At 42.4% G+C, this 14882-nt stretch overlaps 1 protein-coding gene across 1 annotated transcript in view; it reads left to right on the top strand.

The window, feature by feature from the left end:
- The first annotated feature begins 379 nt into the window (after positions 1 to 379).
- The window catches only part of LOC110526720 (abhydrolase domain containing 17C, depalmitoylase), a 28726-nt gene continuing 14223 nt past the window's right edge, over positions 380 to 14882 (top strand). The window contains exon 1 of the mRNA XM_036981232.1: positions 380 to 1287. Coding sequence (XP_036837127.1) covers positions 803 to 1287 — 485 coding nt within the window. The 5' untranslated portion in view covers positions 380 to 802. The remainder of the gene's footprint in view (positions 1288 to 14882) is intronic.

Below are 14882 nucleotides of genomic sequence, written 5' to 3'. Positions count from 1 at the left end.
TGATCACAACCAAACTGACAGGATGCACATACTGCCACCTATCATTCTCACATGCATTCCATTTTCTCAATGAATATTCTAAACCTATTTACATTTCTGGTCCTTAAACTGTCCGTTTTCTTTTCACAGCAATTTGCATGTTTGTTTCCAACCCAATGGATCGACAACTAATGTGCATTTATTCAGATGCAATTACAGGAAAAGCAACTCTTTCCATTCAAACTGTGGTTTCAGGCAAACTATTGATGTAGCTAGCATGAACAAAGCTGTTGCATGATTGCATATCCATTAGAGAAAACACTCATATTTCAATAATAGCCTACTATCAAGTAAGTGACTATATAATATGCATATTATTGCTACTACGGTTCTGTCATCAACATGATTTTGACGAAAAAGTGCGAAAGGATATCCGGTTCGACCGGAAATCTTATATTTGGCGTTACTGCTGAAAGATATGGCTGCATACATTGTATTAGCCTGCTAACTCGACGTTTACGTTTGACATAAGCTTAATTCTTCGACCAACGTTTTGATATTGTATGATAACAAGCAAGTTATATCGCTTCTGTAGACACAAAAAAATCGTTAACCATGTTAACGTCTTTCTGAGTTTTGTAAATCACGTTAGCTACCAAGCTATACAAAGGAGAAACCAGTTAGCCAGCTACTAGCCTAGCTAGTACTAGGTGGCTAGCTAGTTTAGCTCCTTACGAAGTGTTTTATTGTTATTTTGTTACCAGATAGATTTTTTTAAAACATAGCTGGATACATTTGCTGGTGTTACAAAGAAAAAGCCTCAATGCCCGAACAAGGCCCAAGGATGAATGGTTTTTCCCTCGGCGAACTATGCTGGCTATTCTGTTGCCCGCCCTGTCCCAGTCGCATCGCATCCAAACTAGCCTTTCTCCCTCCCGAACCCACGTACTCCGTACACACCGATGCTAACGGGACGAGTAGCCTGCATCTAACCGAGCGAGCAGACTGGCAGTACTCCCAACGCGAACTGGACGCTGTCGAGGTGTTCAACACCAGAACCAGTCGGGGAAACCGACTGGGTTGCATGTTTGTACGATGCGCACCCAACAGCCGGTACACGTTGCTCTTTTCCCACGGTAACGCAGTGGACTTAGGCCAAATGTGTAGTTTCTACATCGGCCTCGGTTCGAGGATAAACTGCAACGTCTTCTCGTATGATTATTCGGGCTACGGTGTCAGCAGCGGGAAACCGTCAGAAAAGAACCTGTATGCGGACATCGAGGCTGCCTGGCAGGTGCTAAGGAACAAGTGAGTATAGCACTAGCCTATACAGCCAGTGTCAACAAGCTAACATGCAAGCTACATAGCTAGTTGGGTTTATTGTATTGGGCTTTGTTAGTTAGCTAACGTTTGCTAGCTACTGTACTCCATTTCTATGCCCCCCCCCTCCATATTTGGTTGCTATGACAACCACTATAACATGCCTACACAGCTTTTTTATTTATTTGCCTACACAGCTGAGAGCAGTGCATTAGCTATTCATTTATATGGCTGAGAGGACTGTTAACATTAGGTTCTGTGCACACGTTTAGGTGGTAGTTAGTTGCATAGTGATTTGATACTTCGCACATATTCAATTGATTTTGTGGCATGCTACTCTAAACATGTCCAGAAGCTTCCATGTTTAAACTTTGATGATCTGTGCAGGCCAGACAACTTCTCTTGAAGTCCACACTGGAACTTTAAACATGAATTTACAGTAGTTTATGTCTTATACTTAATCAGGTAAAACCTTCTGAATGAGTCCAAAAACATTGATCTTCCAGAAATCATAAAAACAGGTTTGACTTGTCTCCTCTTTATGCCGAGGATGGAGAGCTTTAGTTATAAACTAGCCATAGCAGATGACACTAGCTTACTAGCCCAGCTATGAGATGCTTATGGCAGTGTCAGGGCAGGACGGACTGCATGGCGGGCTGTGTCATTTTAGTAGCTAGATTAGAGACAACCGCCAGCTTCCTTTCCTTGTTTACTTGCTCTTTATTCTGACAGGCTCTGTCTGTCTGTGGCCTCTCTTCCTCGGTGCGCACTGTCACCGTGTCCGTTTCCATCTTGTGCAGCTGTGTCTGTAACATTTCACGTAAACCCTGTTTCTTGTCTGCGTCGAAGTAGAGGTCCTTGTACCTAGCATCAAGCAGGGTGACGACACAGTAAAGAGACTCAGAGAGAATGCCACCGAATCGCTTGTTCACAGCCTCGAGTACTTTTGCAAGTTTTAACTGCCGATACAGACTGTGGGGTTTGGTTGAGCAGGCCTTTCAATGCCATGACAGAGGGTATCCCATCTGCTACATACGCAGTTGATTAGCTTATTTCTTGAGTCCGTTCGAATGGCACTAGGAGTGTGTTCATGTTTCAAACATGTTCCCAAAAGCCATTGAAATGGCAGCAGTGGTATGAGAACCAGCACATTCTTGAGCATGCAATACGGCTTTCCTCAGTACGAAATCCTTGTCGTCCCACTGTTGCTGTCAGACTCAGCATGCTCATGGGGCTGACATCGCTGGTCCAAATGTCAGCCGTGAAGCTAATGGCAGTAACATGTCAAGTAACTCATAGATGTGAGTTTCAACAATACTGTGTAACTCTGGTAGGGCAACATCTGAAAAATAGCGCCTACTTGGTAGTGTGTACCGGGGCTCGACCAGTAGGCGAAAGCCTTCATCATCCACGACAGAACGGTTGATTGTCAAGGGAAATTAATTCCGTTATCTTGGCGTTAATGGATTTAGCCTTTGTCTTGTCTCGCTGAAATGTCCTTACTCTTTCAAATGACTGCTCGACTTGAACTTGTTTAGTTGTTGGAAGTCTGTGCTTAGTATTTTTCAGATTTTGTTCTGTGTAGCACTGTTTTTCGTGGCGTCATTACGTTAGCTAGGTATGCACGTCAGCTTTGACATCGGTTTTGCATATCGCCGTTAAACTAGACATCGGGCCGATGCTGATTGTGGCATTTTTAGCTAATATCGTCCGATTCTGATATGTTCACGATATATCGTGCATCCCTCATTTCACTAGCTGACCAATCTCACAATGTGTGTTAAGAACTTCTTATGGCTGCAATCCCGTTAGTGAAAGTGCAGGGCGTCAAATAAAAAAAAAAATTAAATCTCATAAAAATTCCTCAAACATACATTATACCGTTTTAACCTCTTGAAACTCTGGGGGCAGTATTTCATTTTTGGATGAAAAACGTTCCCGTTTTAAACAAGATATTTTGTCACGAAAAGATGCTCGACTATGCATATAATTGACAGATTTGGAAAGAAAACACTCTGACGTTTCCAAATCTGCAAAGATATTATCTGTGAGTGCCACAGAACTGATTCTACAGGCGAAACCAAGATTACATTTCAAACAGGAAATGCCCCAGATTTTGGAGGCGCTGTGTTCCAATGTCCCCTTATATGGCTGTGAATGCGCAAGGAATGAGCCTACACTTTCTGTCGTTTCCCCAAGGTGTTTGCAGCATTGTGACGTATTTGTAGGCATATCATTGGAAAATTGACCATAAGAGACTACATTTACCAGGTGTCCGCCTGGTGTCCTCTGTCGAAATTGGTGCGCAATCTCCAGCTGCATGCATTTTTCCATGTCGTTCAGAGGAGAAACCAAACTTCCACGAATGATATATCATCGAATAGATGTGTGAAAAACACCTTGAGGATTGATTCTAAACAACGTTTGCCATGTTTCTGTCGATATTATGGAGTTAATTTGGAAAAAAGTTTGGCGTTATAATGACTGAATTTTTGTATTTTATTTCAATGCTTTTCTTGTTTTTGTGAAAATGTTGCGTGCTGAATGCTAGGCTTAATGCTATTCTAGCTATCAATACTCTTACACAAATGCTTGTTTTGCTATGGTTGAAAAGCATATTTTGAAAATCTGAGATGACAGTGTTGTTAACAAAAGGCTAAGCTTGAGAACCAATATATTTATTTCATTTCATTTGCGATTTCTATTCATGAATAGTTAACGTTGCGTTATGGTAATGAGCTTGAGGCTATAATTACGCTCCCGGATACGGGATTGCTCGTCGCAACAGGTACTCTTGTTGTTAATCCCACCACAGTGTCCGATTTTCAAATATGCTTTACAGCGAAAGCACCACAAACGATTGTTAGGTCACCACCAAGCCACAGAATAAACACAGCCATTTTTCCAGTCAAAGATAGTAGTCACAAAAAGCACAAATAGAGAAAATGAATCACTAACCTTTGATCTTCATCAGATGACACTCATAGGATTGATTACATGTTACGCAATACATGTATGTTTTGTTTGATAAAGTTCATATTTATATAAAAAAATCTGAGTTTACATTGGTGCGTTACGTTGACTAGTTCCAAAAACATCCAGTGATTTTGTATAGCCACATCGATTCAACAGAAATACTCATCATAAATGTAGATGATAATACAAGTTATACACATGGAATTATAGACATACCTCTGTGAGAAACCGCTGTGTCAGATTAAAAAATAAAATAAAAAAAATAAAAAACTTGATAAAAAAGCTAACCATGCAATGATCTGAGACGGCGCTCAGAAAAATAATCAAATTAGCCGCCATGTTGGAGTCAACAGAAACCAGAAATTACATGATAAATAGTCCCTTTGATGATCTTCATCAGAATGCACTCCCAGGAATCCTAGTTCCACAATAAATGCTTGATTTGTTCGATAATGTCCGTTATTTATGTCCACGTAGCTACTTTTGTTAGCTCGTTGGGTATACAAATCCAAACGCTCATGCAGGTCGAGCATTACTTCGGACAAAAACTTCAAAAAGTTATATTACAGGTCAAAGAAACATTTCAAACTAAGTATAGAATCAATCATTAGGATGTTTTTTATCATAAATCTTCAATAAAGTTCCAACCGGAGAATTCCTTTTTGTCTAGAGGAGCAACGGAACACAGGTCGATATCATGTGGAATGCGCGTGACCAGGAAATGGCTCTCTGCCAGTAACCTGACTCATTCAGCTCTTATTCCAGTCCCACAACACAGTCAAAGCCTCATTCAAGTTTCTAAAGATGGTTGACATCTAGTGGAAGCCATAGGAAGTGCAACTTCATTCATATCCCACTGTGAATTCAATAGGGCCTGGGTTGAAAATCAACCAACCTCAGATTTCTCACTTCCTGTTTGGATTTCTTCTCAGGTTTTTGCCTGCCATATGAGGCCTGTTAGACTCACAGGCATCATTCAAACAGTTTTAGAAACTTCAGAGTGTTTTCTATCCAATACTAATAATACTATGCATATATTAGCGACTGAGGAGCAGGCCTTTCACTCTGGGCACCTTTCACCCAAGCTACTCAATACTGCCCCTGCAGCCTTATTAAGGTCTTAGGAATATTTTAATACATTACTCTGCATTTTCTTGGAACCATTAGTGTCCCTAAAAATGGTGAAATAAGCTGTGTTAATGAAATCGATTCATTCTATAGGCTACATTTAAGTGACTCCAGGCTTGATCACTCAAGTGTGAGTCTTTACCATTCATTGTCATCAACATCAATGTTCAGCTGATAGCCTACCCTCTTTTCCCCATGTCAATCATGTCTTTGGGCCACACTGGGTGGCAGGTAGTGGTTAAGAACATTGGGACAGTAACAGAGAGGTCATTGGTTCTAATCACTGAGCAGACTTAGTGAAAAATCAGTCTGTACCCTTGATCAACCCCCCCTAACTCCAATTGCTCCTGTAAGTCTGCTAAATGACTCAAATGTAACAAACTAGCTTGCAATTTGTGATGAGTGGGTGTGATGCCTTAATAAATAGGCCTATGCTAAAATATAACTAGCTACAGAAGCAGTTTGTACAGTATGTTATACATTTCTACATGTGTATTCTGAAAGTACATGATTTTTATATGGTGCTTTTTATTTGTATCACCTGTCCCCTGAAAGGTCTGTGCACGGTCCTGCACACCACCAGTGTTCAACAAAGGAATAGGGTCCTTGGACTAGCTCCTTTTTGTTATTTCCAACCGTTTTCAAGCTACCTTTTCTTATTGGGCTATTGTCGCTTGGCAGCAGTTGTCAAGCAAAGTGGTGTCAAACCAGTTTCCCTGGACTTGTTTGACACAATCAGCCTTTTCAGGAGAATTTCAGCTGTAATTGAGTGAGCAAATGAATGGCTCTATAAAGTGGGCTGTTGCTGCCCTGACGTGCTTCAGGAGAAGCCAGTGTGACACATTGAGAGCCTGCCTTCAGTGCCTGGTGATAAAGCCCCCTTCAGTCACAACGGCCTGGTGATATTGTCCCCTAGTGTAGGAATGCACGTGTGTTTGCAATTGTGTGAGCCTTTCATCATTCCTCTCTTAAACAGCAGTTTGAGTGATACATGTTTGCCTGCCTGTAGGCAGGACTGTATCATTGTCAACTTCCCACCACTATTTCAACTAGTTTAATTTGCATTCTATTCCGCTGCCTTCCGATGGGTAATGGGTAAGGAGCTTCTCCATCATAAACCTCACAGCCAACCTGTCTTGGGGGTCTGCCACCATATTTGTTATATTGTGTTTATTGTACTTATCAGTTCAGTGCAACCAACCGTGTGGCATCTTTACCAGTGTTGCAGCCAACTTCACGTCATTCAGTGCTCTGTGAGCTTTCTTTGGCCTTATTTTGTAATACAGCTATGATTACAGAAGAACAAATGACTTCCACACTGTAATTCATTTTGTTTGCTCGCTGTCACACACTGATCAATAATCCTCACGCTGAACCTCTTCCCTCAAATGAACATGAATTAAAAATAGGCTCACAGAAGAATAACACGTACTCCAGCCAGGCCATCTCATCTCCCATTCCAAACATGTCTCTAATTAAAACTGAATTTGACAGATTGTCTGAATGCCATTGAAGGGAGAGCCTTTAACAAGTCCTCCTTTTGTGCATTAAACATGAAAACATTTCATTATGCCCTGACCCTCCTGAGCTGCCTGCCCATGCATGAAAACACTGTTAATCATTCCTCTCTTTGGGGTGGCCGGCGTACCTGCGGAAAAGATGTATGTTTATTCAATATCTTTTTAATCACATTTGGTGGGAAACCATTAAGATTGTGCCTGGAAACAAACACGTGCGCACGCACACAACCCATTTGATTTCTTAGAAATGAAATAGGCCTACCTCGGGCTACTCTCTTGAATTGGACAAAGTTGACTAGTGTTCAGTTATTGAGATGGCTTTATCAATACTGCTCATTAACGGCTCACTTGATGTGGTGTCTCATTCCTGTTGAATGGTTATAAAGCCTCCGCTGAGGAGAGCCCATATCTCCCAACCACCCTGCCTGTAACTCACTGACTTCACATCCCTCGGATGCCGTTGATTTAAAGGGATTGTTAACCAAAATATCAGTCTGTCTGCAGGTTTTAGACTTAAAGGGGGCTGTTGTGTCGATCCCACTATATGTGTTCAGAGAGATCCGCAGGCGTCAGTCCCATTTGAATTGGAAAGATTGTCAGTGGCATCATATTATTCCATTTCATTAAATGGTGCCCATCTTTTCCACTGTTTGACTTGAGACTGTTTTTTAGGTATACGTGAAGGAATCTCATTCTTTTATACAGGGGTGGGTGGTGAAGTAGGCCTATCCCTTGAAGCAGGGTGCACGTTTTGGTTCTTGCCCCTGCACTACACAGCTGATTCAAATAACCAACTCATCAAGCTTTGACTATTCGAATCAGCTGTGTCGTGTTAGGGGGAAAAACCAAAAGGTGTAGTTCGGAAACCCTGCCTTGAAGTATGCCATGCAGTTAGTTGGCACTATTATATAGGCTAGGCCTAGGTTAGCCTACATAATGAGACCAATATACTAGGGCTGGACGGTATACCGCTATTGATGCACGGACCGGTTTGGGTATTTACTTTACTTTCTATAACGGTATTTCAGTGTTTGGTTTGTTAAATGTGATACGCCACTTAGTTTTTCTAGTTTACTCCACTACTTGAGTCGTCTCGCTCCCTCTCACCAACCCCGCGTCCTGTCACTCAAGGAGTGCAGTTGTTGATCGACCATGAGATCATTTGCTGACTGTTCACTCTTCAGTCTGCATGATCAATGCACAGATGCAACAATATGTTGATGACAATGATGCTGCTTTCCACTTCGCTTCTTAATATAAATCCACAAATGTACTTTATAATGACACCTAGTTTGTATATCTTACTGTCTGCAAACAGTTTGTCTTTGCTTAGCAAGTTGTGGCTACAATAAATTGTTAGCCGCTAATTTCTAGTTAGATGAAATGTACTGAGTCAGCGAAAACGTAGCTAGCTAATACAGCCTGATACCTGTACTGGTGTTGGCATAAATCAGAGGGGAATAGGCAAAGCATGAATATGTTAACTACATGAAGTAAGATAACATTTTAATGTAACCAAAGATTATAGGGTCCCACTCTCCTGGGAAACACTGACCAACAATTTGGTTCCTACCTTGTCGCAATAACGCCTCCATTGAGAATCTATTAGTATTGTAATTCCTAATTCTATGAACGCCTCCATTGAGAATCTATTAGTATTGTAATTCCTAATTCTATGAACGCCTCCATTGAGAATCTATTAGTATTGTAATTCCTAATTCTATGAACGCCTCCATTGAGAATCTATTAGTATTGTAATTCCTAATTCTATGAACGCCTCCATTGAGAATCTATTAGTATTGTAATTCCTAATTCTATGAACGCCTCCATTGAGAATCTATTAGTATTGTAATTCCTAATTCTATGAACGCCTCCATTGAGAATCTATTAGTATTGTAATTCCTAATTCTATGAACGCCTCCATTGAGAATCTATTAGTATTGTAATTCCTAATTCTATGAACGCCTCCATTGAGAATCTATTAGTATTGTAATTCCTAATTCTATGAACGCCTCCATTGAGAATCTATTAGTATTGTAATTCCTAATTCTATGAACGCCTCCATGGCCTTTTCATTCCTTGTCACGTCAAACAACACTATTATTCATTCATAGTGGAGTTTGGAGTGTGACTGTTTGAGGTTGTGGACAGGTGTATTTTATACTGATACGTTCAAACAGGTGCCATTAATACAGGTAACGAGTGGAGGACAGAGGAGCCTCTTAAAGAAGTTGTTACAGGTCTGTGAGAGCCAGAAATCTTGCTTGTTTGTAGGTGACCAAATATTTCCACCATAATTTGCAAATAAATTCATTAATAATCCTACAATGTGATTTTCTCGGGTTTTTTTTCTTCTCATTTTGTCTGTCGTCATTGAAGTGTACCTATGATGAAAATTACAGGCCTCTCATCTTTTTAAGTGGGAGAACTTGCACAATTGGTGGCTAACTAAATACTTTTTTGCCCCACTGTATGTGACACGTATTGCCAAAATAACCGGCAAGCCCTGAATGACAGGTCGCCATTGTGTTGTGAGACGAGCCTGATGCTGCTGCTCACCTTGCATCGCTCACCGGGATATTCTCTCCAAGCTACATTCATATTCATGTCATGTCAGTTGTTTGAATAGGCATGTGCAGGCCTCCGTCCTCGTGCATTATACTGTTTTCAACACCGCTAAGGGCAGTCACAACGTTAAGGGACAGATTCCTCGAATGGCATTGCTATCAGAGGACAATGAAAAGAAAGCAGAAAAACCCTCCTTTATTGGTTTCATTCTTTTATTACTACTTGTCTTTCTCTGCCATCCCTCACTGTTGCCGGGGTAACGCTGGCGGGAGTAGAGGCGTGCCCCGGCATAGATGAAGTGTGGTTTCCCCCATGCCCTGAGACGAGATTACTGCCCCATTTAGAGGAGATGGTTGAATGCTAGGGAAGGGCCAGGCACAATATCCCCAAGCTTCCAGAAATGAGTTGGTCTGTTATAATACCCTACCTGTAGAATCAATTCAAATCCAACCTTATGTAGGCCTTCTGACCATGAATACATAGGGTTTTGCCAGCTGAACATGCAGGTTACTCAGTGCATTAAAAGTACTGATAAGAAAGTACCAACTCATCAAGCTTTGATTATTTGATTCAGCTGTATAGTGGTAGGGCAAAACTCAAAACGGGCCCCAGGGGGGGACAGGACAGAGTTTGGGAAACCCTGAGCAAGTACACTAGTTTTGTGTTGGCCTGGGTCACTTGGCGCTCTGCCCAAAGGAGTGCACTATAGGAAATGAGGTGCCATTTCAGACTTGTAAACTAATATACGCCTTCTGATTTAGACTGGTCTACCTAGCTAGCACAAGATGGGCTACCTCAACCTCCCTGGCCTTGCACATCTTCTCTACACCAGCTCTAGTCACAACCTCACCTGGCCATGCACATCTTCTCTACATCAGCTCTAGTCACAACTTCACCTGGCCATGCACATCTTCTCTACAGCAGCTCTAGAGTCACATCTTCTCTACACCAGCTCTAGAGTCATGTCTTCTCTACACCAGCTCTAGTCACAACTTCACCTGGCCATGCACATCTGCTCTACACCAGCTCTAGTCACAACTTCACCTGGCCATGCACATCTTCTCTACAGCAGCTCTAGAGTCACATCTTCTCTACACCAGCTCTAGAGTCATGTCTTCTCTACACCAGCTCTAGTCACAACTTCACCTGGTCATGCACATCTTCTCTACACCAGCTCTAGAGTCACAACTGGTTTTGTGGAGGAACCCTCCTTCTTTCTTAACATGCACATAAATAAACAAGCTAGTGTATGCTAATGTCGCTCATTAGTTCTCACACAGCCCCATCATTTAGGCTTAGCCCCATGCTGCACGTCTGTTTACGTGCAGCTAATAACATTGCACTAAATTATTCATTGGTGGGAGGCTTAGCTTTATCAATCCCGCTGAATTAATTTGACCCTTTTCCCCACCCATAAAGCATGTGAACATTGAACCATATCCACGATGGGATTAAGTCATTACGGCAAAATAATTGAAAACTATTTAGAAAAGGGGTCTGGAATGTAAGTTGTGCCCAGTTTCTAATCCTCCACAGCTGTCGACATGTTATGGGGATTTGGGACAAAATCAAACACTCACTGTCATGTTGGCAGTGTCTTCTCAGAATCCCTCAGGGGTGCATCATGGTCTCTTAGTGCTCCAGGGACTAAGGACTAGACAGAGCATAGCCCTACACCAGTTGTTCCATCCTCCAGAGGGGATGTGCTTTTTTAATGCTCCTTTTCTACAAGCATTAAGGCTTAACACCATGCCCCTTTTTGTTTTCAGGCAAATAGGGTCAACAGGCCAAATGGTTACAATGTGGGTGAAGCACCAGGATGCTCCCTCAGGATGCTCATCCTGTCTCTTCCCTGTTCCCTTCCTACTGTGGTGTGGTCTGGCTAGCCTCATAGCTATGGCTGGTGCTCTGTGGGAGAAGCAGATTCTAGTCTGGACAGTAGAGTACAGGCCAAGCTAAAGAGAGGCTGGGTTACAGTTGATGGTAATGCTGTAGGCTATTAGTATTAGTAGGCTGTAGGCTATTAGACCATGTGACCTGACATGGGAAAACTCCAGGCTAGCTTAAAGATATCCTTTGAAAAGACGAAACTCTGAAATCCTCTATACCATGCAGCACCCTTCCACCCCACGGGGGTGGAGTATCAGTTTCAACGCAGCACCCTTCCACCCCACGGGGGTGGAGTATCAGTTTCAACGCAGCACCCTTCCACCCCACAGGGGTGGAGTATCAGTTTCAACGCAGCACCCTTCCGCCCCACGGCGGTGGAGTATCAGTTTCAACGCAGCACCCTTCCGCCCCACGGGGGGTGGAGTATCAGTTTCAACGCAGCACCCTTCTGCCCCACGGGGGGTGGAGTATCACTTTCAACGCAGCACCCTTCTGCCCCACGGGGTGGAGTATCAGTTTCAACGCAGCACCCTTCTGCCCCACGGGGGTGGAGTGTCAGTTTCAACGCAGCACCCTTCCGCCCCACGGGGGTGGAGTATCAGTTTCAACGCAGCACCCTTCTGCCCCACGGGGGTGGAGTGTCAGTTTCAACGCACCCCCCATTTCCCCACGGGGGTGGAGTTGACCAGTTGCGTATGGTTTGAGCCTAGATGTTGATGGGCCTTTGTGCCTCATTTATGTGCACTCTCCACAGCCTGTGACCAGTTGTCAGATCTGTCTAGGTGGTCTCTGCCAGGCTGTTTTCCAGTGAATCGTTTGAATCATGACCTGAGTAAAGACCTCACACTCCTGTGCCTCCCACTGATGGACATCTCTCCTCTTCTCTCACCTCTCCTCAGGCTGTCCACCTCAGTGCCTCAGGCATCCATGGACATATGACCTGACCAGTTGTGAACCTCCTCTGTCCTCCTAAGAGAATACTACTCATGCTGTTTAACAGTTGTTAATGAGCATCTTTAACCCAGCATGTGATAACCTGGTAATATTATTATTATTAGTCTTAAATAAGACATGGGGACAATGAATGACAATTGGTGCATAAGATGAATAGCTAGATGGAAACACAGGGCAATAGGCTGAAACGTGGCTAGAAACAGGGAATAACTAGTGAAAAGAATCAAATAAAAACTCATTTACGACAACACAAAGAAAACAAAAACAGCCAATATACAGGAAAGGACAAAATGGTAGGAAATTAAAAAAGTAAAATCTCACATTCATTATTAATGCATTGAGAATGGCGAATGGGCTTGTAGAATGCCAAGGCTAGGTCTCGCTAAATGTCATCAGAAGTTCAAATTAAATTGTCTGTACCGACGAATACCCGAGGCCCTTGCCCCTTTGTCCTCTCCATGGAGCTTACATCCTTGGAAATGTTCTCTGAACACATTTGCACATACTGTAGGCTGCATCATGGTTTAAAGTGGCTTACTCTCCTCGTCTTCTCCTTCATCTGACAATTTGAAGGTTGATGGTACTATTGTTGATAGTGTCTACTTGGAATTCGCATGAGTACAAATGAAGGCAAGGAGACGAGAAAACGAGAGGAAACTACTTGAGATGCACGGCTGGAATTTGCTAAATTCTTAGGCAGGATGCTCTGAATAACAACCAATAAGATCCTCTCTTCAAACAAAAGTGCTCAACTCCAACCTTTTCTAATAAACTATTCTTCCAATTAAACATATGATTTATTGTGATAGAAAACAACAAAGAAATTCACTAGTATGGGTGAGCTGGTATTTGCAGTCGTATTTCCACAACAAGTTTGGTTTTGTGATGTTTCAAGTCCAGTCTGAGGATTTAATTCACCTCAGAGCTGGGGTGTTTTCAGGGTAAACTGTAAAGACTGGCAACCGGAGGGAAGTTTCTGCCTGAAAACATCTGGAAATGTTTGTTTTGGCTCCCATGAGCCGTTTCGCAAAACTAAGACTACTGTATATAAGGCGCTTTATCTCGCTAACACCCTTCTCTCGCGGCTCAAAACACTCTTTTAGTTAATGTCCAAGGCACTTAGGGCTTGCTTTCATTATTTCTGCTACCTGTTAACTCTTCTTCTGGTTCTAGTGAATGCTCGAGTTCAACTCGGTGCTGGCTTTTTGACTTCAAGGTTAAGAAGGTTGATTTCAAGTCTGTATATTTGGCATGCTATGATGATAAGTCTACTGTTCTAAGGATTCAGCAGCCCACAATGTAAGGACTTTTTGAGCGAGCACTTTGCAGTTTCTTGACTTGACAAGGTTTCCCAGTACAACTGCTTTCATTCTTGCTCTGCTCTCTCTCAGCCTAACTCTTTCTCTCTCACCATTTATGGTAAACAGTATGATGTGTACGGGGGAATGCAAACCTAGCCTATATATTGGGCTACAGTTTGTTGGTTTGTTATGTAGTGGACTTTCTTGAGGTCGATTCAGTGCTGGCCTGGACGTCAAGGTTGCCCTGTCGTTCTAGCCCCATTTTTCCATTGAATCTCACCAATGGATATTTGTTTATGGAAACATGGCATCTGCACTGGGCTTGACTCCTCTTTTGAATATCTTTCTTCCTCTCTAGTAGTTCTCTCTCTGTATCTTTCCTTCCATTCAGTGCCTCTGGTGTTTGGACAAGTGTTTTCACTGAACACTTTATTTTCCCTCACTCCACATGTCACTGCTTCTCCAAGCGGTGGGTTATGATCAATTCCCTGATTAGCATGGAATAAGAGAATGTTCTTGTTTTTGTCCAGTTTAAACGCAATTCCATTTCCTGTCCATTTTTCTCTCTCGAGCGAACAGCCCTTTTTCCAGTGATACTTTGGCAGTGGATGTCTTTTTAAATTCCACATCTGAAATCACAACTAGGTGTCTCTGACTTTTTGACCTGTTTATCTCAATGCCTGACCTTTACTCTGGTCAGGGGTCATTATTCCTCATGTTGGAGACCCACAAGGTTTGTTTCCAGGCATTTTTTTTATTTTCTTCCGACCCGTTTCTAATATACCTCATTCAACTAGGCTTGAATATTCACTACATTGGTGTTAGAATGGCGTCTGATATGGTATGTTAATACTGAGCTGGAACTAAAATCCTGTACACCTTGTTGCTTTCTCCAGAACTGGGAGAACTGAGCCTTTGGGACTACAATAACAGCTGTGTCTGCAAACAAAGATGTCCAGCCTGTGATGCCTTAGCAGGGGAAATTAAAAGGGAAGTGAACTTGTCTCATCCTTTTAACATCCCTGGTTAATAAATGCCTGCATCAAACTTAAAGCGTCAATCAGCAGTCGAAACGATAACAAAGCGTTTGCTAAAAAGCTGAGGGATAGGGAAATGGAACCACTCTCAAATTAATAGACGACGCTATGGATGCAAGGACTGACCATCCATGATATTAAAATAATAGTTTTAACCATGTTTTAAGGTTATACAGTTTTTTGTTTTTACATTTACTTTGTTTACAAAC

Source organism: Oncorhynchus mykiss, chromosome 6 (genome assembly GCF_013265735.2).
Source record: "Oncorhynchus mykiss isolate Arlee chromosome 6, USDA_OmykA_1.1, whole genome shotgun sequence".
NCBI classification, from domain to species: Eukaryota; Metazoa; Chordata; class Actinopteri; order Salmoniformes; family Salmonidae; genus Oncorhynchus; species Oncorhynchus mykiss.
This window is presented reverse-complemented; position numbering and strand designations above follow the sequence as displayed.